Here is a 21,129-nt window from a genome sequence, read left to right on the forward strand (position 1 = left end):
TATGGAACGCTGCTCCAAAACAGAGTGTGTATGCTGGAGACCTACTTTTTGTGCCATACATCACTCACCCTGTTTTCACCCCATTGGATCCCAAGCAAAGCACGCCACTCTGTGCATTGGGACCCTCTGTGCTCTCTCCTCACAAACCCAGGAAATCCCGCCTGGTTGTTAAAGGATGAGGGTCATGACTGCAGCCTCCGGTAAATTCTGATGTTAATGTCATGTGCATTTGCTCAAGTTTCATATATAATGTGTACCTTACCCCTTCCCCAAAATCAAATGGCAACCCCCCCCCCCACACACACACACAGGTGCATGTCCTCAAACACCAATTGTTGCTTCTCAGACGCCCCCACAATCTGTACACTCCACAGAACCTTTTCATCAGTCACAAGACTGATGCAACGTTGAAATTGCTTTGATCTCGATATTTGCGGAAAAAGAAAGGAATGTAGGGTATTGTCTATCAAATCTGCAGTGCTGTGAAGCCCCTTTGATTTATGTGCTACAGATATCAAATTATTTACCTCTTTTTCATTTCATCTTTGGAGATGAAACCCAGGAGCAACGCCTCCCCTTTGAGAAAGGCCAAGAATCCTCTCAAAATCAACAAAACCCCTGTGAAAGGGCTGGAAATTGATTTTCAAACCTCCGGTGCGAGTTTAATTCCATATGAATCAAAAGCTGTAGCATCTTAAAAACACATTTTATTGAGGTGTTTCATAACTGAATATATTCAACCTTTTAGCATCCGAGGTGTCGAAACTTCAGGCCCTTCCAAAACAGTATTTACAAATGCAGAGTCTGGTAACGCTGGAAGGTGGGAGGTCATCAAGAAACCTGTTGGGCGGCCACTTGGCCTTCACGTGGCACCATGTGCACATCAGGAACACAGCTCCTACGCCCCGATTGTTACTTCTTTGGCGCAATAATGCCTTCGAGTTGAGCCTGAAATATCAAGGGAGATAATATTTCTTGATTATAGTGTGGAAACTGACAGAAAAACACATTCAAGAGGTGATAAAGAGTGTGTTGTTTCCTCAGCAAGGATGCTGGCATCTTCTAGCAAATTCTTAACGAGTGGCCTTTTCCCAATCGCTGAAATGTTCATGGCGCAGGCCAGGTTTTATTTTTTTTAAATCAGCCGCTTAAGACTTGGCAAATAAAACTGCTGCATTCTGGGGAGCCAAATAGATGGCCCAGTTTCCATACACCAAAAGCCCCATTTTATAATGTAACGCACAGTTAAGGAAATTGAATGGAACTTACTGGAGCTGCGCTTTGGTGCACCATGTCTGATAGTGAGGAGCTATACGAGATGAAAGGTTTGGCTCTCTGGGCGCTTTTTCAAAGATTTATCTTGCAATCTCAGAGCAAACTATGTTACCAACCAAGAGCCAGTCACTAAGAGAAGTTAACCACCACCTGAGTGCATAGGAAAAGCAACTAGCAATGATCATGTTAGCAGTGGGGGTTGGGGGGGGGGGGGGGGGTCATAGTTACAGCTTGAGTAAGGGACACACATGGAGATGTGTTTTTTGTTCTACACTTGCAAAGGGAATAGGCAGCTGATGAAGGGATAGCATGGGGGTCGGCATGACCAATGCCTGGAGGCCTTGCATGATACAGTCAATAGGTGGGAATCGGGCATCAACCATTGGCTCAGAGAAGAAGCCCTGCAAGATGGAATCCATGGGTAAAAGTAGCCACCACCAATGGCTTGTTGTTACTTTCCTCAAATCTGCATGTAGAGTGAGAAAGCCTGATGAGGACTAGATCACTTAAAGGACAAACTACAGTGCAAGGACACACATTGTGAAAGATAGCAAACCTAAGGCCTCCATGTGTAATAATAAAGGCAGATGGTGGGGTCCCAGCTATTTGCCCCACTCCAGGACTCCTTTTCATTTTGGGTGCTGGCTCAAGATGCTTATAATTTAAAAAGGTAAAATCACCAATAGAATGTTCAACTTGTATAAATTGATGAAACCAAGACTACAGATACCAGAGTGCATTTAATGAAAGGCCAGTACTAGAGGATAAAAAAGCTGTCGAGTGATATGGAGTAACCTGGTCTCCCAACCAGCACATGTACATCTGACAAAGTGACATGCAGTGACACCCGGGGGACATATATGACGGAGGACCATACGCGTTAGTGTCTCACCTGGTTCTCAATCTGACCCAAAGGTTAAAAAGGGGGAAAAACAAAGGGGGATTCAGCATCAGGGCGAGTAAGAGAAAGATAATCAGTGGTGCGGCTGGGGAACACCAACAGGTCTCCCCATAACACTCTACAAAAAGACGGGCAGAATAAAGGGGGACAGGGTGGGTGCAGAAGTTAAAAAGATACATATTTTGAAATATTTCCTGTGTGTTCAAACCTCTGTTTTTCTAAAAAGCTATAGTTGAAACCGTGTTGGAACTCATTGAGGGTATGTTGGTAACAGAAAAACATGTTATTTTAAATACCACTGCATTAGGAGTTGGGTTTCCATGGGATATTTGCAGCACAGAGTCCATAAAAAGTACTGTCTTCCAGTTAATGAAGAGGTTTCTCCAAAGTTTACTAGCATCCCTCAGTCTCAGATCGAAAAAAGGGCTACTCCACCACAGTGGGCGTGGTCACTGGTTGCCCTCCTGGCTGTCTACAGGTAGCGCAGGATTCCACGGGTGTTACAGGTTTTCATGCTGAGGCTCTAGGCTTCATTGGCTGCTCAACCACAGTGGGTGTGGTCATTGGTTGCCCTCCTGGCTGTCTACAGGTAGCGCAGGATTCCAGGGGTGTTACAGGTTTTCATGCTGAGGCTCTAGGCTTTATTGGCTGCTCCTCCACAGTGGGCGTGGTCACTGGTTGCCCTCCTGGCAGTCCACAGGTAGCAGAGGATTCCACGGGTGTTACAGGTTTTCATGCTGAGGCTCTAGGCTTCATTGGCTGCTCCTCCACAGTGGGCGTGGTCATTGGTTGCCCTCCTGGTAGTCCACAGGTAGCGGAGGATTCCACAGGTGTTGCAGGTTTTCATGCTGAGGCTCTAGGCTTTATTGGCTGCTCCTCCACAGTGGGCGTGGTCACTGGTTGCCCTCCAGGCAGTCCACAGGTAGCAGAGGATTCCACGGGTGTTGCAGGTTTTCATGCTGAGGCTCTAGGCTTCATTGGCTGCTCCACCACAGTGGGCGTGGTCATTGGTTGCCCTCCAGGCAGTCCACAGGTAGCAGAGGATTCCACAGGTGTTGCAGGTTTTCATGCTGAGGCTCTAGGCTTCACTGACTGCTCCACCACAGTGGGCGTGGTCACTGGTTTCCCTCCTGGCTGTCTACAGGTAGCGCAGGATTCCACGGGTGTTGCAGGTTTTCATGCTGAGGCTCTAGGCTTCATTGGTTGCTCCACCACAGTGGGCGTGGTCATTGGTTGCCCTCTTGGCAGTCCACAGGTAGCGGAGGATTCCACAGGTGTTTCAGGTTTTCATGCTGAGGCTCTAGGCTTCATTGGCTGCTCCATCACAGTGGGCGTGGTCACTGGTTGCCCTCCTGGTAGTCCACAGGTAGTGGAGGATTCCACAGGTGTTGCAGGTTTTCATGTTGAGGCTCTAGGCTTCATTGGCTGCTCCTCCACAGTGGGCGTGGTCATTGGTTGCCCTCCTGGCTGTCTACAGGTAGCGCAGGATTCCACGGGTGTTGCAGGTTTTCATGCTGAGGCTCTAGGCTTTATTGGCTGCTCCACCACAGTGGGCGTGGTCATTGGTTGCCCTCCTGGCTGTCTACAGGTAGCGCAGGATTCCACAGGTGTTGCAGGTTTTCATGCGGAGGCTCTAGGCTTCATTGGCTGCTCCTCCACAGTGGGCGTGGTCATTGGTTTCCCTCCAGGCAGTCCACAGGTAGCGGAGGATTCCACAGCTGTTGCAGGTTTTCATGCTGAGGCTCTAGGCTTTATTGGCTGCTCCTCCACAGTGGGCGTGGTCATTGGTTGGCCTTCTAGCAGTCCACAGGTAGTGGAGGATTCCACATGTGTTGCAGGTTTTCATGCTGAGGCTCTAGGCTTTATTGGCTGCTCCACCACAGTGGGCGTGGTCATTGGTTGCCCTCCTGGCCGTCTACAGGTAGCGCAGGATTCCACGGGTGTTGCAGGTTTTCATGCTGAGGCTCTAGGCTTCATTGGCTGCTCCTTCACAGTGGGCGTGGTCATTGGTTTCCCTCCAGGCAGTCCACAGGTAGTGGAGGATTCCACAGGTGTTGCAGGTTTTCATGCTGAGGCTCTAGGCTTCATTGGCTGCTCCACCACAATGGGCATGGTCATTGGTTGCCCTCCTGGTAGTCCACAGGTAGTGGAGGATTCCACAGGTGTTGCAGGTTTTCATGCCGAGGCTCCAGGCTTCATTGCAGCATGTCACAGCGTCTCTCTGTGATGGGGTAGGTCAGTAGGGATTCTAGGTGCTCTGCCGGGGTGTTGCCCGTCTCACTGATTTAAAGGCACCGAATCTACTGGCCACACCCATGTAACTAATCTGCTTGTCAGGCTGATGCTCCCTTATTCCTGCGGGCAGGTCAGTGGGCGTTGCCACTAGCTTTTGGACTGGCTGATGTCCAGCCTCCTTGATGTATTGTGCTAGTTTCATTCTGGTTGACTTGTGTTGCCTTACACCCTGGCCATTACGGTCTCTATTCTTCCCAGGGTCCTCCACCTGGGTGTTGCTCCTCCTTGCCACTTCACCAATGTACTCTTGTAATGGGTTACCTTTCTCATCACTCTCCACTCCTTCACCTTCTTCAATCTCTTCTCTTCGTTCTCTTCTTCCTGCCTATATTCAACCATCACCTCCTCCATGTTCACCCTCTCCAAAGCCTTCTGTTCTTGCTGTGCCCCGCCTGCATCTTTAACTCCCTCATCCCCTCCTCCTCCTGCACCTTCAACTCCTTCTGCACCTCAGCCTCTACTCCCTGCTCCGCTACTCCTAACACTCACAGGTTGCTCTACCCAACAGGCATCTTTGCAGTACTCCTCTGCAGGGTTCCACCTAATGAGCAGCTGTTCTGCTGAATGGTGGAGTATTGGTCACTCCGAGTATCCATGTACTTCCAGGTGTGTCTGGTTGCACGCGCGCCTGCCACAGACAGAGACTTTAGCATGCAGATCCATCATCTTGGTTTCGCTACTTCTGAGCATGCGCATTGGTGCTTCGTGTCAGGATCAGATGTTATGCGTCCTATGCCACGACACGCTCTCCAAACTGAGGCACTCAGCACTTCCGTGACAAGAATCTAAATGAGCCTGGATAACAAGAAGTACCAGAGGCGTAGTGACTACTGAAGAGGGCGAAGAGGTGGACACTCAGGAAGGTGTAAACAGAGCATTCATGGACTACTACAAGGTGTTGTATGAAGATGTCGGAGGGAGCAGCCGGGAGGAGATAGACGAGGTATTGGAGGGTATAGGTTTGCCTAAAGTCAGTGACGAGGAGAGGGAGGAGCTCGATGCTCCGATCACTCTGGACGAGCTGAGAGAGACTGTGAGGCAGCTACCCACTAGCAAGGCTCCGGGGGCAGACGGGTTTCCCAGTGAGTTTTATAAAGTGTATGGGGAGGAGGTGCTCCCGCCCATGCTTGAAATGCTTAACGAAGCGTTCGAGATGGGACGGTTGCCTGAGTCACTCAGGGAGGCGGTCATAGTACCACTCCCTAAACCCAACAAACCGGGGCGCAGTTGTGGTTCCTACAGGCCCTTGTCAATGCTGAACCAGGACAGCAAGATACTTACGGCTGTCCTGGCCAGCAGGACGCGAAAAGTGATCGGCAGGCTTGTGCACCCCGACCAGACGGGCTACGTCCCGAACAGAAACATCACTCATAACCACAGAAGACTCCATCGGGTGGTGGAGTGGGGGTGTGGTGATGGCGCTGAAATGGCGATCGCAGCACTGGACGCGGTTAAAGCGTTCGACTCTGTCAAGTGGCCGTGGCTGCTGGCGGCCCTAAGGGGGTATGGCCTGGGGTCGGGCTACCTTAGGTGGGCGGAGATGTTGTATAGTGCCCCACTGGCCAGGGTTCGCACTGGCGCGGTGGTGTCCGACCGATGGCAGCTGGGCAGAGGCACCAGGCAGGGGTGCCCCTGGTCCCCGATGCTGTACATACTGGCCCTGGAACCCCAGGCAATTTATCTCAGGCAACAATACGACCTGATTGGGATCGAGGTAGGAGGGGAGAGTCACCTTATATCCCTATACGCAGATGACTTGCTATTGTATCTAAGACACCCGGAAGAAAACCTGCGGTACGTCTTGGAAGTGATGGATAGGTATGCCAGGTTGTCCGGTATTGCGGTAAACCCTCAGAAATCTATCCTATTTCCGCTGGGCAGTTATATGGGAACCCCAGTGGAGAGGCTGCCGGTGTTGCAGATCCCGTGGGCGACAAGCTCCTTCCGGTACCTAGGAATAGATGTGTATCACTCGACGAGTGAAGAACATAAGCGCAACACCGAGGTGGCTGTGGTGAAGGTCGGTAAATGCATGAGGTTCTGGGAGAGACTGCCCTTAGCGATGATGGGCCGCGGTGCTCTGCTTAAAATGGTGGTATTGCCCAGGCTCTTGCACTATTTCAACAACATCCCACACATGATTCCCAGGAAGTTTTTTGTGAAACTGCACAGCATGTGCAGGGAATTTTTATGGCACGGTACCCGGAACAGGGTTGCATTGTGGAAGCTGCAGAATTCTCATGAGAAGGGCGGAATTAAACTGCCTAATTTTGAGGCTTATTATGTGGCGGCACAACTGCAATATGTGGCCAAGTGGCTCGCGGATGATGAGACCCCTTAACACAGGCTGTTCGGGAAAGATTGCACCCCTTTTTACTTGCGCGAGATAATCTGGGTGGACGGCGCAGACATGAGGGAGCGCCCCAAAATGTTGGCCTTGGGGCGGAATATGTGGCGCCGAGCCTGTCAGATGATGGGAGACCCTCTCCCTTGTGTCCCGCAGATACCACTGGTCGCACTGGCAAAGGGGGATGGGCAGCTGCGGGTGATTATCAGAACATACTGGGAGACAGTGGGACTGGTTACTTTAGGGGATATTTGGCAAGACGGGGCCACTTTGGAATTTGAGGAACTGAAGGAACAAGTTGGGTTGCATAGAGGCCAATATGTCACTTGGCACAGGGTGGTACAAGCGATCCGTAATAGGTGGCCTGAAACCACTTTGGCTGAGGAACCGGATGCCACGGGGGAGGTGATATATGACACATCGGAGGGCGGGCACGAGGTTTCGAGACTGTATGAAATGTTGATGACCAAGGTTGGGAAAGACCTCCTGCATTTGAGATTAGAATGGGAAACTGAGGTGGGGGCCCCGATGGGAGATGGGATGTGGGAACGTGCTTTGGGATACCATAAGAAGGTGTCGAGAAATGCCAGGTTTCAACAAATTCAGTTATACGTGACGCACAGGGCGTATATGACCCCCATGAGGATATCAAAGTTCCGAAGCGTTGGGCGCCAGGCGTGCCCCAAGTGCAACGAGGAGAATGCTGACATGGCACACATGTTCTGGGCGTGCCCACTAATCGAATGCTATTGGGGTGAAGTGGCACAGAAACTGGCAGGGAAGGGGGTCATTCTCAAAATAGACACGGCCTGGGCCTGCTTGCTAGGGGGATATCCCAGAGCGCGTAAGCTTAAACATGTGGAAAAGCTGAAAGATCTGGCATACGTGCTTGCGAAGCGTAGGATCGCCATGGGTTGGAAAGAGTGCCACAAACCACGAGTGGAGGTCTGGTGGAAAGATCTACAAAAATGGGCGGAGGCCGAAACAGTGGTGTGGCATGAGGCTAGTAGAGCGGAGGGGGATGAAGAGGTTGGCTCCCTCATGGCATGGAGATCATTGATTACTGAACTGTTTGGAACAATGTCGGCCCCCGCTGTATACGATGACGGCGGCACCCTGCCACACGGAGCGGACACCGAAACTGAAGAACATGCAGGCTCATAGGGGGAGGGAGGGGATTGTGGTGTATATGTTATTTGCAGTGTTCATTTATGTTTTGTTATGTTCATGTTTTGTTTGATCAAAATAAAAATCTTAAAAAAAAAAAAAAACAAGAAGTACCAGAGGCAGCCCACCGCCAGGTCCAGAGATTCCCCACTTTCATTTTGATGGGTTACTCTTAAACGGACAGCTTCACAAGCGATATAGTCCTACCGTGGCGATTCCTTGGTCTGGTCCCCCAGTCGTGGAAGGGGGAGTGGAGTGGCTCCTCCCCATATCAGCCCCAGGACCCACATCATGTAGGGGGTGATGGGGACCTGCACAGTGTTTTGCCCCGACTCACTCTTTCGTGCCAGACAGGGTACGGTACACTGTTAGAGAAACCTATTCAGTAATTATCCCATGCAATCTCAACAGTGGTATTTTTAAAAATAGGAGGTATTTAAAAGGCCACATTTTTTTACCGTTCCCACCATACTTCCAGTAGGCTCCAATCTGTGGTCTGTATTAGAAGGATTAACTGTGCTTGCAATGTAAAGGACGAAAGGGCACGTCTTATTCTTTCAGCATTTATTCTCGATCTAATTCGCCTTTCATTCATGGGGCACTTCCTCTTCCTCCTCCCGCCTCTCGTTATCCTCAACCCTCTATATGCCATGTCTTCCTCCCTCATAACATCTCTCCCTCACATCTCCTTACGCCCACGTTACACTTCTTCCAGGACTCTGCATGATCTCTTGATGGTTCGCCGGGGTGGCCCTCTGCAAGGTCTCCGTCCCCTACTCCCACTGGGGTCAGGGGATTGTCCTCGGTCTCTTCTGCTTCTCCTCTGACCGTCCTCATCTCTTGTCCAGTGTCTTCCTCTGGTTTAAAGTGTTTGAAGAATGACACGTTCCTTGTGACAGCCCTTTGCGCGTTGGCGGCCGTTATCATGGTCCTTTTTATCTCTGTCACTCTAAGGGGGGTTGCTGACATATCGAGCGTCTTTCTTTCTCTGTACGTGTTGCTTTACCAGCACTTCTTCTCCCTGTTCGAATGTCTTATCTCTTGCTCTCCTGGTCTGATCTGTCCTTTCCTTGGCCGCATCCTTACCCGCCGCATCGCGTGCTCTTACCTCGTACTCCAACACTGCTTGGTCTTCCGGCTCCTTCCCGGTCATGGTGGTCCCTTGAGGTAGTCGCGACTTTGCTTGGTGCGCTCTCATTAGATCGCTGGGTTGTACTCCCGTCACTGAGTGCAGTGTGTTTCGGTAGTGGCAGAGCATGCGGCATAAGGCCTGCTGGGATTGGCAAATCCTCGATCGTCACCTTCTGGATGGTTCTTTAGATGGATGTCATGAACCGTTCTGCCATACCGCTGGCCTGTGGCCACAACGGCACTATCCAGTGATGATTGAAGCCTAGGTGTCTCGCAAATCTCTGGAATTCGTGGCCATTGAATGGTGGTCCATTGTCTTTGCATTGGTGGGGATGCCCCAGTCGCTGAATACTTTGTCTAGGACGCTGATGACCTGCGTGAAGGTTGTGAACTGTGTGTGTTTGACAATGGGGAATCTGGAGAATTCATTAATGATCGCCAAGAGATAGTCCCCTGTTTCAATTGGCCCATACAAGTCCATTGTGACCCCTTTCCACACTTCTTCAGGGATGCATGTCAGTTGCAGAGGGAGTGGTGCGTCGCCCCTGGTGATGCATTGGCATGGGAGGCAACTTCTCACTGTCTTTTCCGCCATGGCGTCCATCGGCAGAAACCATGCCGATTGCCCGAGTAGGTTCTTGGTTGCCTCTACCCCACAGGGTCCTTCAAGTGCCAACTGTACCAGCCCTCTGCGAAGAGATGACGGGACTATCCAGCATCCTCTCAGCAGTATCCTTTGTTAGGACACAGCCAGTTCTGTGCTGACCATTGACATCTGTTCTAGTTGCTGCTCCCTAACATTGGCATGATAGCCTCTTGTAGTCCCTCTATTTGTTCGCTACGGTGAGCTCCCTGACCCACCTGGTTGACGGGTCAGCCTGTGTTGCTGTGGCTATGTCCTCGATGGTGAGTGCGGGCGGTAGGGCCTGCTCCATGACATAGCATAGATACTCTGCATCTGCCTCCAGACCCCCCCGTGGCGACAAGCATGACGTTGCTTGGTGCCTTGAGATGTAGTTAGTCGGGTTGTTGTTTCCTCCCGCTCGGTGGACAATAGTGTAGTCATATTGTTGGAGGTGGATGCCGCACCTTTCAATTCTGGGAGGCATTCTTGTTCTCGGCTTGCCAAATAATGACAGGAGGACCTGGTGGTCTGTCAAGAGTGAAACCCTCTTCCCAACCATGAAGTGGTGGAAGCACTAGCATGCCCACACTGCTGCTAGGCTTTCTTTTTCCACCTGCGAGTATGCACTTTCCGTGTGGGATAGGGGACAGCTCGCACGGGCATCTGGCTTCTCGCATTGTGCCAGAATGGCTCCTTGGCTGACTGGAATGGCATCAACCACTAGTTCTGTGTGCCATCTTGGGTTTAAGTATGGCAAGTGTGTTGCGCTTGTCAGTTCCATTTTGATTGCATCAACAGCCCTCTGGCACTCTCCCGACCATATGAATGGCTCGTCCTTTCTTAGAAGCCGACGTAATGGTTTGGTGGTAATGGCATATCTCTGTAGATAGCGGGCGCAGTATCCCGCCATTCCTAGGAAGGATCTGACTTCCCCCCACATGGGTAGGTTCTTGGAGTTCATTGATTCAGTGCACATTTTCGGGGTCAGGCTGCATTCCTTCCCCAGAAAAAATTTGGCCATAGAACCTTAACCTTTCTATGCTGATGTTGTACTGGTCAGTTTAGGATGAGCCCTGCTGTCCTCAGGATTTCACACACCTCTATTAGAGCTCTGTCATGTTCTTCCTGCGTGGTGCGGTACACTAGGAGGTCATCTGAGTAGTTGAATGTTCTTCGGACAGGGAGGAGTAGGTGCTTGATGGTCTCCTGAAGTATCTCTGCACCAGAGGAGATTCCAAAGTTCAGCCGCTTGTACCGAAAAGGGCCTTTGCTGGACGGAAATGTTGTGATCCCTCTTGAGTTAGGGTGCAGCTCAAGCTGATGGTACCCTTGATTGAGGACGAGTTTTGAGAACTTCGTTGCGCAGTTTAGGCTGACGATCATGTCCTCTATCCTGGGTGTCTCTCTCTCTTTGGCTGTATTTGCCTCTCTCATGTCGACACAGAGACGCAGTCTGTTGCCTTCTTTGGGTACCACCACCTGGGGTGATATCCATGGCATGGCCCCGTCGCTCGTTCAATAATGTCGTTGTCTAGGAGCTGTTGTAGTTCTTGTGATATGGTATCTTTTAGGTGGAAGCCCTCTTTGTGCTAGTGTTGTGGGACGGGCTTGATTTGATTGTTGATGTGGAGGCCGATTACCGTCCCTTTTAATTTACCTAGTCCTCGAACGATCTCGGGGAACATGTCCCGGATCAATTCCTTGGTGAGCGGGAACCCTGCCAGGTGGTCGTCGATCCATGGCCGGGTAGGCTACCAGTGCACATTACTATGTCTCCTTCGTTGGAATGGATGTTAATTAAGCAGAGTGCTTCCACGGTGCAATAGTTGAGGAGACATTTGCCTTGGACGGGGGTTTGTAGGACGTGAATGGTGGTGTCAATACTTTTCCCTTTAAAGGAGAATGTTTTTTTGAAATTACCTATCTGGAGCGGTATACTGGCACCCATCTTAAAGATTCTTGCTTTGGATGGTGACAGTTCTTGGGTGTTACCTGTGAGTCTGAATTCTTGTTCTCCCATGATGTTGACTGTTGCCCCAGTGTTAACGAGGAATCTGTGTGTGTGTGTGTGACCGTGTCCATCATCACGTGTACCCTGGGCACCTCACTGCAGTCTTGCGTCCCATGGATTAGGTTTACGAATTCGTCCCGAAATTCTGTGTATTGCCTGTATGAGAACTCATCCCAGTTGACGTATTGGTCCTCTGGATAACCATATGTGTCCCCACAGTATTCAGGTCGAGACAGTGATTCATTCGTTCAAGGGGGCTTCACTGTATTCCACTCCTTGTTCCATTGTTTGTACAATCCTCCTTGGCTGTTCTGGGTAGGATTAGGCCTATCTCCACTATCGCAGTGGTTGTGCTGGTCTGTATAGTAGTATCCATTTAGACTGTCGCCTGTGGCTGGCGTGCCAACGAGAACGGCCTCCCTTCATGGCAGACTGTCTGGAAGTGCCCTCATCTCCCACACCTGGAGCACTTCTGGGTCATTGCTGGGCATGGTCCTGCGTTTGGGAAGAGCTGACCACACCGGTACCAGTCTCTGAGGTCGTGGCCCCGGTCTTGGCTGTAAATAGCGAGAGCAATGCTCAATTACCTCTCTCTTAGTCCACCTTATAAGCTAGTCAGATAGAAACTAGATCAATTGGGGTAGGTTATCTATTTCATTTACCCACAATACATATGTGTAGACAAAAGATTTTGTCGTGTCAGAGAAATACAGGTGTTAAAAACACATTTTTTTAATCAGCAGTTAAATTCAATACATAGTGTGGTGTATGCTTTCCACAAGGCATTACCACCTTTCAGATATTTTAAAAACGTTGTACGTTTAAGAAAGACAATTTAACTGCTGATTAAAAAATGTGTTTAACACCTGTATTTCTCTGGCACGACAAAATCTTTTGTTTACACATATGTATTGTGGGTAAATGAAATAGAAACTAGATCAATTGGGGTAGGTTATCTATCTGACTAGCTTATAAGGTGGACTAAGAGAGAGGTAATTGAGCATTGTTCTCGCTATTTACACTATAGGAATAGTCCCCTTCTGCTCAATCCCCCTTAAACAAAAAACCCTGGGACTTACCCATTTATTTTTCCCAGTCTTGGCTGTATGTACCCATCCCTCTGCAATCCTTTTGGCAGTGTCTGGTGATCTGTGGTATTTCTCTCCCCTTCTCTGCCGCCAATAAAAACTGCTACTGTCTCGTATCTGTCTGTTTTCTTTTTCTGTGTCTGGATTGCAGCGGCGTGTATCTCCATTCTCTCTTGCACCGTTGCCATCTCAATTACCTTGTTTATCGATAGGGGTTTCTTCAGGAGCTGTTTCTGGACTACAGATGACAAGCACCCTTCAATTACAAGCAGCCAGATTGCCCCGCCGTCCGAAAAAGGCAGAGAATTGGCAGTGGACGAGTTTCTGGCAGAATCGTGTGATGAATTCTTCTACCGCCTCATGAGAGGCCTGGTGGCATTAGTTGAAAACATAGCGTTTGTAGTTCCTGTTCGGTTGTTTCACAAGCTTCCTGTCCAGGGTGGCCACAAGTGTTTCGTAGGTGTTCCTGTCCTCAGGCGGGATGGTATTGATGGTGCAGTTTATCGCCATGCCTGCTAGATTCATAAAAATGTCTTTCGATACCAGAGACCTTTCCTCCCCGGCTGCTTTGATGAAGCCAGACAAGTTTTCGACCCGTACCATCCTGGGTCCTCAGTCCGTCTGTGGTTGAAGGCTGAATGGGGCAGGTTTCCTCAGGAAGGCTACACTGCTTGTGGTGCGTAGGGGTGCATCTTGTCCTCCTACCATGTTCGCTGGTGTTTAGGCGCCTTAGTGGGACTTGTTTGGTTGTACGCCCCAGTATAGGTTGGGGTGCACATGGAGGTGCCTGTCCCCTGATTAAGGGTTTCCGTCGGGGACCGGGCGCAGGAGCCTGTGGTGCGCTCAGGAACTGCATCACGCCTGGTGGGGGCAGTCCTTTGTGCCTTGTGTGGTCCTGGTGTGTTGCCGTCAATTCCAGCTCCCCTTTACTGACTTGGCAGCATCTACCACTTCTTGATGGTGCTTGCTCTCACCTTGTGCCGGTGCTGGTGTTCCACTGGTTATTGTGTGCCTCTTGCCGCCCATTCTGATCTCCCTCCAGTGTTCGGGACTCTGGTGGGCGGGACTTGCTGGTGTAATGCGAACGGTGCTGGCGTTCTGGAAGCAGTGTGCAGGCTGCGTCTCACAAGTCTGTCCCTCACTGTGTGTGCTCCGTGAGGCCGCCTGGCTTCTCTGCTGTCTGTGGTTATGGGGGTGCCAACACAGGGCACCATGAAGGGCGCTGGCCCATGTGCACAGCGAGGATGGCCCGACTGGATGGCGTCTTGCTGCCGGATTGAAGGAGGCTTGGCGGATACCTTTTTATCCTCATCGCCAGTTGTTAGAAGGATTAACTGAGCATGCAAAGTAAAGGCTGAGAGGACATCTTGTTCTTTCAGCATTTACTCTTTAACTCCCCTTCCTTTCATGACTCTCCTCCTGTTCCTCCTCCCGCCTCTCATTCTCTTTAACCCTCTATATTCCATTTTCTCCTCCCTCATTACAGTCTGTTTCCCCATACCTTTAGTTCTGAAATATTGTTTAAGTAGATTCGACTGTACTCCTTAATGGTAAATGGTAAATGGAAGTTAATATTGTTATCCACAATGGGTCTGCAAACAAACGAATTAAATGCTGCCCGCTCTCTCCTCCCCGCCAACCGGTACAGCTCTACCCCTCCTCAGTGCCTCTCTGTATCATATCCCCACTGTATATCTGTTCTGTTACCTCTGAAACGTGCTTTTGTTATGCATCTGTACTGTTGTATACCTCTGTAAAGTGCTCTGTTGCTTCTGGAAGCTCAATAAAGAAAAAAAAAATGTTTACAGGATTGTGAAGGTATACTATCCAGTCACTGTGAGAGTTAAATTCCCTTCCAGAACAAAGAGCACTCCTAGCCAATTTGTGCATTGGCATATTGCCTGAAGTGCAGAGGAAACACCCACTCATCCACAGGTGTTCTGGGTGTAGGCTGAGGATATACGCTCTCACCTTCAACTGCTGATTGGTTCGTTTCAAGAACTGGATCTCCTCTGCGTGCTTCTTCTCTTCGACCTGCCGTCTCTCTGCTTCTCGCTTTTCCGTAGCATCACACTTGGCTTTCTGCTCATTCACCTGTCGTTCCAGATCTTTCTTCTCATTTTCTAAATCTTGAATCTTTGGGAGAGGAATTAGCAGAAAATCAATAGAGATCACAAACCCAAAATTATGTTCTACTGTAGGAGGGAGAAAAAAGCTCAACATTAATGTTAATGCTGTCCCTAGTCTCATTGCAACACCAACATTCTGCAGCCGGGCGACAAGATGTATTTATACATTTGGTGACCTATAGACCACTCACATATGTTTCAGCCGGCTGATGTTTGTCTAGAGTGCCATCTCTGAACCCATATTTTAACTGTGAACCTGAGTAATTTCATCATGTGACCCCTACACACTCTCAGAATGACCTACAGACCTGTTGCTACACTTGTAATTAATCCAGGAGGACCCAATCAAATGGACGTCGATCTTTCTGTCAGTGGTATCATTGGAGACCTGTTTAAGACTAGCCTCTCTTTTATTGGTATAGGGCTAAAGTCATGGTGCGAATGACCAGGACTTCTGTGATTTTACAATGCACATGTCTGTAAAGATAAATTGTGCACTTCCCATGGCCGCAGAATCTAGCCTACTCTCGAATGCAGTTGGGACTTCTTCACGTTTCCATTGTATCCAATATAACCCAATGCCCCCAACAATGGACAAGGATCCATCTTACTCCTCTAGTGTGAATTTACTCTTACCTGGTTTAGCCAACTTCTCTGTGATGAGCCTACTTCTGACCCTCATCGGCGACGGCAATGCAGAGTGTATGCCTGAGGGACACTAAGTCTTTCATGGTAAAGTGGCCCCAAGGCCCCCTGTTTCCCTGTACAAGTCTCCTCTCAGTTGGGTGTGCTGACCCCACAGGTTGCTGCCAGCCTTGGCTGGATACTGTTTGCTACACCTGCTGCACACTGGGATGTACCTAAAGGGAACCCTGTGCAAATACAGTGCATACTCCAGTGGCCAAATGTTGTGCCCAAGAGTGAGTGGGATATTGATATTGCTATTTCCAGGGCAAGCAAGGACTTACCTTGCCAAAACAAAATAGGACCACTTAGTGAATGATGTCCGGAATTAGACCAGATGCCACTGCAAGAGAATAGAGAACCTGAGAAGAAGCCTGCGAAAGCTGGATATTGCAACATGCTAGTGCAGGGGTCTGCAACCTGCAGTGCTCCAGGTGCTTGGGACTACAACTCCCATGACCCTTCACCATAGACTAATGTGGCTACGGTTGATGGGAGTTGGAGTCCAAAACATCAGGAAAGCCAAAGGTTGCAGACCCCGTGCTATGATTAAGTGATTCTGAGCAGAGTTATGCCATCAGCCCCCCGTCAGCTAAGTGACCAGACGGTCTTCATCCTCATCTTGCCTAACATGGAGAACGGTCCTGAAGCACAGACAGACTCCTACCTGTAGAGGAATCAAGCTCTGCCAGTCCCTGCACTCTTCCAAAAGCTGTTCCGATGGCGATGCTCTCTAAGAAGTCACACTATCAGTTGCACCACCACAGAGGTATTTTTCCTTTTCTCAATTTCCCCCAGAAGCTCACTGTCTTCAGAGGCCTGGTCCCATCTAGGCTGGACTACTGCAACAGCCACTTTTTAACCTGCCTGCCTCTACTCTTCGCCCTTTACAACTTATCCAGAACAGGACTGCAAGACTTGTCCTTGGCCTCAAGCCCAGGGATTGTATCTCTCCAGCCCTGAAATCTCTCCATTGGCTCCCTGTGGCTGCAAGGATCAAGTTCAAGACCCTCTGCATCATCCCCAGGGCTTTCTGGGGCTGGGGAGCGCAATACATCGAACTTACTCTTCCTAAGCATCTTCCTTCTTGAGCCCTCCGTTCGTCCACCTTCGACTCTGAGGGTCAGACACTTCTCCAGGCAGAGAGTGGGGGCGGGGGTCCTTGGATGGGGCCTCCGTCTGGAACATTTTCCCCGCCTCTCTCAAACTTGAGCAGGAACACCCAAGGTTCTGGAAGCAACTCAAGGCTTTCCTTTTTGTTTCCGCTTTCTCTCTCCCTCTCCCTTGCTGATTTCCCTGTCTGCAGCACATACTGGTTACCTGGCCACCCTCTGAATTTACGGGACCAGGCTCCTGCAAGACCAGTTGTGCTTGCCTCCAAACCACTTAGGGACTGTATCTGCAACCCTACAGTCCCCTGACTCTCTGCACTTATGGGCCACCTCCCTGGCAGCACTTACGAGTTCCTTTGCACTCTCTCTTCCTCCCCTGGCACTTCTGCCCCGTACTTGCGCAATCTGAATGACACAAGGCCTAGTAAGATCATTGTTTTGTCCTTCTGTCTTCCCTTTCTTGTCTTGTCGTGCCTAGAAACACTTGTGCACAGATGCGTTATAAATGACTTATATGGCATCTGTGGACATATAGGAAAAAGAGGAACCGGCGATTCCTTCCTTTCACCTGCCATGTACAGCTGAGTCGCAAGCCTCCAAGAATCCCATGAACCCAGGATAGCACTGCTGCTCAGTCCTTCCCTTGAACCAACGCAAAAAGGCAGAAGCACTGGAGACCAACAGTGCAAGCAACCGACGGAGCCAGGGGCCTGTGGTGACTACCCAACACAATGAGGAAGCAACAATCCAAAGGTAACATCGGAGTCCATTCCCTCCCTCAACAGTTATAGTCTGCATCTGCCAGCATCTGAACTGCACTGTCAGCAAAAAAGACCACCTCACCCCACCTCACCCCAGCAGTTTTTTCTCTCTAGGCACAGTCGCGTCCCCAAAGCGGTCCTTTTTGGACGAAGATACTCCTTTAAGCACTGTAAAACCACACCATGAAAAAGCACCAGCACTGACGTGGCCTAAAGAAATACGCACACCATAAGGTATGCACACAAATATATATACACATGTTATATATTTATGTGCATACCTTACTCTGGTTTGTGTACTATGCAAGCAATTTTTTCTAAACGTAGAAACATGTAACATATTTCTATGTTTATAAAGGATGGCTTGAAAAGTACACAAACTATAGTAAGGTGTTCACATAAATATATAAATGCTTACTTTTATATATTTGTTTGCGTGCCTTACTATGGTTTGTGTACTACAAGATGGCTTGAAAAGTACACAAACCATAGTAAGGTACGCACACAAATATATAACATGTATATATATTTGTGTACATACCTTACGGTTTGCGTACTTTTCAAGCCATCTTTTTAAAACATCGCTATGTTTAGAAAAGGTGGCTTGAAAAGTACACAATTCAATCCATCTTTTATAAAGCTTTGACGGACAAAGCCTGAGGCGTCTTTGTCCGTAGGCAAAGCTTTATAAAAGATGGCTTGAATTGTGTACTTTTCAAGCCATTTTTTATAAACCTCGAAATATGTTGAGGAGTCCCCAGGTTGTCGAGGTTTAAAGATGCCTCGGCGACCTGGGGGGTTGGGGGGAGGGGGGGGTTGGAGTGACAAAGGACAGTAACTTCCTCTGGTGACCCTGCGTGGGGGGTCACCAGTGGAATTTACAGTGAATGACAGAAGTTGCTGTGGCTGGCTGGCACTTCTGTCAGCTTGCCTGACTTAATGGCAGGCGCATCATCCCGTTGCGGCTGCGGCCGCAGCAGGATAATGTATTCCGCCATTGTTGCGGTGGGACCAGGGGGCGCCGGCAGAGCCCCGGCTCAGCCCCACTTTTTGGAGACTGCCGTGGCCTGTCCTCAGCTGGCCCCAGCCCACTTAAAGCACTGGGGGATTCCCAAGTGTTAGGAAAGATTTCTCTTTACTGCACCTTTCCTTCTATTTCTACGGAACCTCAAACTTTTTGCTTTTTATTTTTATATCTGACCTACTCTTTTTATAGTGCAGTAACACCTTATACTTCACTACACTAGCTTTTGCTCATCTGTTATGGGGAAACTGACATGTCCTTCAGGCTGTCAGTACTGGAAACCTTGTTTCCCTTAGCCTGGATACTGCTGTTACTACTTTGGTAACTTTTGTATCACGTTTGAAACTTTTATCATTGTACCATGCATCTTACAATACAGTACAATGGGGCACACTTTTGTTTTTGCCCTAGACTAACACTCAGGATGTTTGGTTACTCTAGATGTGCTAAATGAACAAGCTGGTGGCAGCAGTGACTTTTTACAATTTTGTGGTGCTTTTCATTTTAGCCTTCCCACGTTTACCTCCTTTGGCTACTAACTGTTGCTAGTGACCAAATATGGCCATGCCACAAGGTTTTTCGCTTGTCCTTTGGCCATCTTGTCTTTTAGCCTTCTTCCTGGCCTGTGAGGCCAGGAAAATCCTTATATGGACTCCCAGTGCCGGGGAAGGCAGAGGCTTTTGGTGTGCTACTGGAGGGCTGTGTGTGTTTTCTGGATGTGGGCTGGGACTGTCTGGTCCCAATCCACAAACTGGTTTCAGTGTGTCTGAGTGATATGCATGAGTGTTCCTGCCAGGGGACCCAAGATAGGAGGTAAAGTCTGACCGTGACAGGAGTCCCTATGCATCGCCGTGCTGTGGTGACCGCCGTCCGAAACAGCTCACCCGAGTCGAGTCCAGTCCTGTGAGGGGTCCTGCATCGTGTTTTGCTGCATTCTTCCACTGAAAGTCCTTGCACCAGCCAAAGACACCGAACGGAGATCTGCTCGAACCTGCAACCTCTGTGAATCAAGGGCTGAGGCTCATGGTGGGAAAAGCTACCTCGGACCTTCTTCAATTGACCTGCCAAGTCCTGTGAAGAATCAGAGTATGTGGGGCGGTGGGCGAGTTACAGTGATTCTTACCTGCTCCCTAAACTCCCTTTAAAAGTGTTGATAACTTTTACAAACTTTCATAACACTTTGGCTTTGCCATTGCCTGCTTGCACAAGCCTTCCGAAGGCTGAGGACACTTAAGTTCATTAGAATAACTTGCCCCCTAGCCCTTGGAATCGTTCCCTGGACCCAACAGACCCTACCTTCATTTTTTACAGCGTTACAAACTGTGTCCGAACTTTCCTGGAACTTTTGGGAATAAGGCCCCAGACAATTTAGGGAAAGACTTTTGAAGCTAGGGTTAGTTCTCTGGAGACCTGCAGTGCATAAACGAATCTGTACTTTCCTTTACAGGAGCTTGATCTGTATTATGCCCTACTCTAGTGACTGTATATATGTATTCTATTTTTAGTGGTGTGTGATACATCTAACTGTTAGTAGTCATCTTTTATAGTGTTGTTTGGCCATAAATAAATAACTATTTTTATACATGTTGTCCAAGTATAATTTGTGACTCCCACTGTGTGTGTACTCATTATGGACCCTGTACAAGCTAACCACCTCTGGAGACTTGGCCTAGGCATTTGTCACTGCTAACTGGAGTGCCCAGAGTTGACCCTGTCACAGTATAGGTTGGTCCTCTATACATCTGTCCAGGTCAGAGTATAGAAAATCAGTGAGTCCTATACTTCGCAGTGAGGACCGTGCAGCAAGCAGCAGGGCCAGTGTCCTGCTCAGCCAAGCAGAAGCTAGTCGGCCCCTCCCTTTGATTGCTATGAGAGCAAATCCCCGTTGAGCGAACACTAGTCCTAAATACGCCCGTGGTACACACTGGCAATCCTGGTGTGCAGGTAACCCAGAGAAGCGGGATGAAGACCTAATAACACCCCAGGAGACTTTCTGAAACAATTACTTCATTGTAAAACGCATTAACCCTTAATTTACCATGAATAAGATGAAGCATATTTTCTTCCCGCCTTAGCCGCTACCTGTCCCTACTAAGAGTTGGCTTTTATGGCTCGGCCACAGCCATTGGCTGAGCCGAGGAAAGCACTTGGATTGTCTATGTGCTTATGTTTAGTGCAGAAACCCCACAACTTGAACAGATGCCCGGGCAGTCCCCCTAACAACGCCCATGACTTCTCTGCATTAGAAATTAGATGTTTCACTTGCTGCTCTCCATCGGCCAGTCTCACGTTCCTTTGGTTCACCTTCTGGCTCAAACATACACGCGACAGTGTCTCGCACCTACAGGTTATCGGTGGGACTCGGTGGGTTTCTTCCTCTCCAGAAATGATTTTTTCTGAGGGGATTCCATCCCAGGATCAAGGTGTTTCTCAGGGCAATGGAGCACACCTACAGCTCCTGCATGCAAAGGGAAGTTTATAAGGCGCCGTTGGCCGTCTTGGCTAAAATAATACGTAAGATCATGGAGAAAAATGAAACTGGAGGAAAAAGAGCAAGGCAACGTTTCTGTGGCTTAAAA

At 49.2% G+C, this 21,129-nt stretch overlaps 1 protein-coding gene across 1 annotated transcript in view; it reads right to left on the reverse strand.

Moving 5' to 3' along the window:
• Positions 1-687: 687 nt before the first annotated feature.
• DNALI1 (dynein axonemal light intermediate chain 1) overlaps positions 688-21,129 on the reverse strand; it is a 166,912-nt gene continuing 146,470 nt past the window's right edge. Inside the window, exons 5-6 of the mRNA XM_069625249.1 lie at positions 14,812-14,976; positions 688-948 (exon numbers count right to left, since the gene is read on the reverse strand). Of these exons, the coding sequence (XP_069481350.1) occupies positions 913-948; positions 14,812-14,976 (201 nt within the window). The 3' untranslated portion in view covers positions 688-912. The remainder of the gene's footprint in view (positions 949-14,811; positions 14,977-21,129) is intronic.

Source organism: Ambystoma mexicanum, chromosome 11 (genome assembly GCF_040938575.1).
Source record: "Ambystoma mexicanum isolate Mex_15411 chromosome 11, UKY_AmexF1_1, whole genome shotgun sequence".
Lineage (NCBI taxonomy): Eukaryota > Metazoa > Chordata > Amphibia > Caudata > Ambystomatidae > Ambystoma > Ambystoma mexicanum.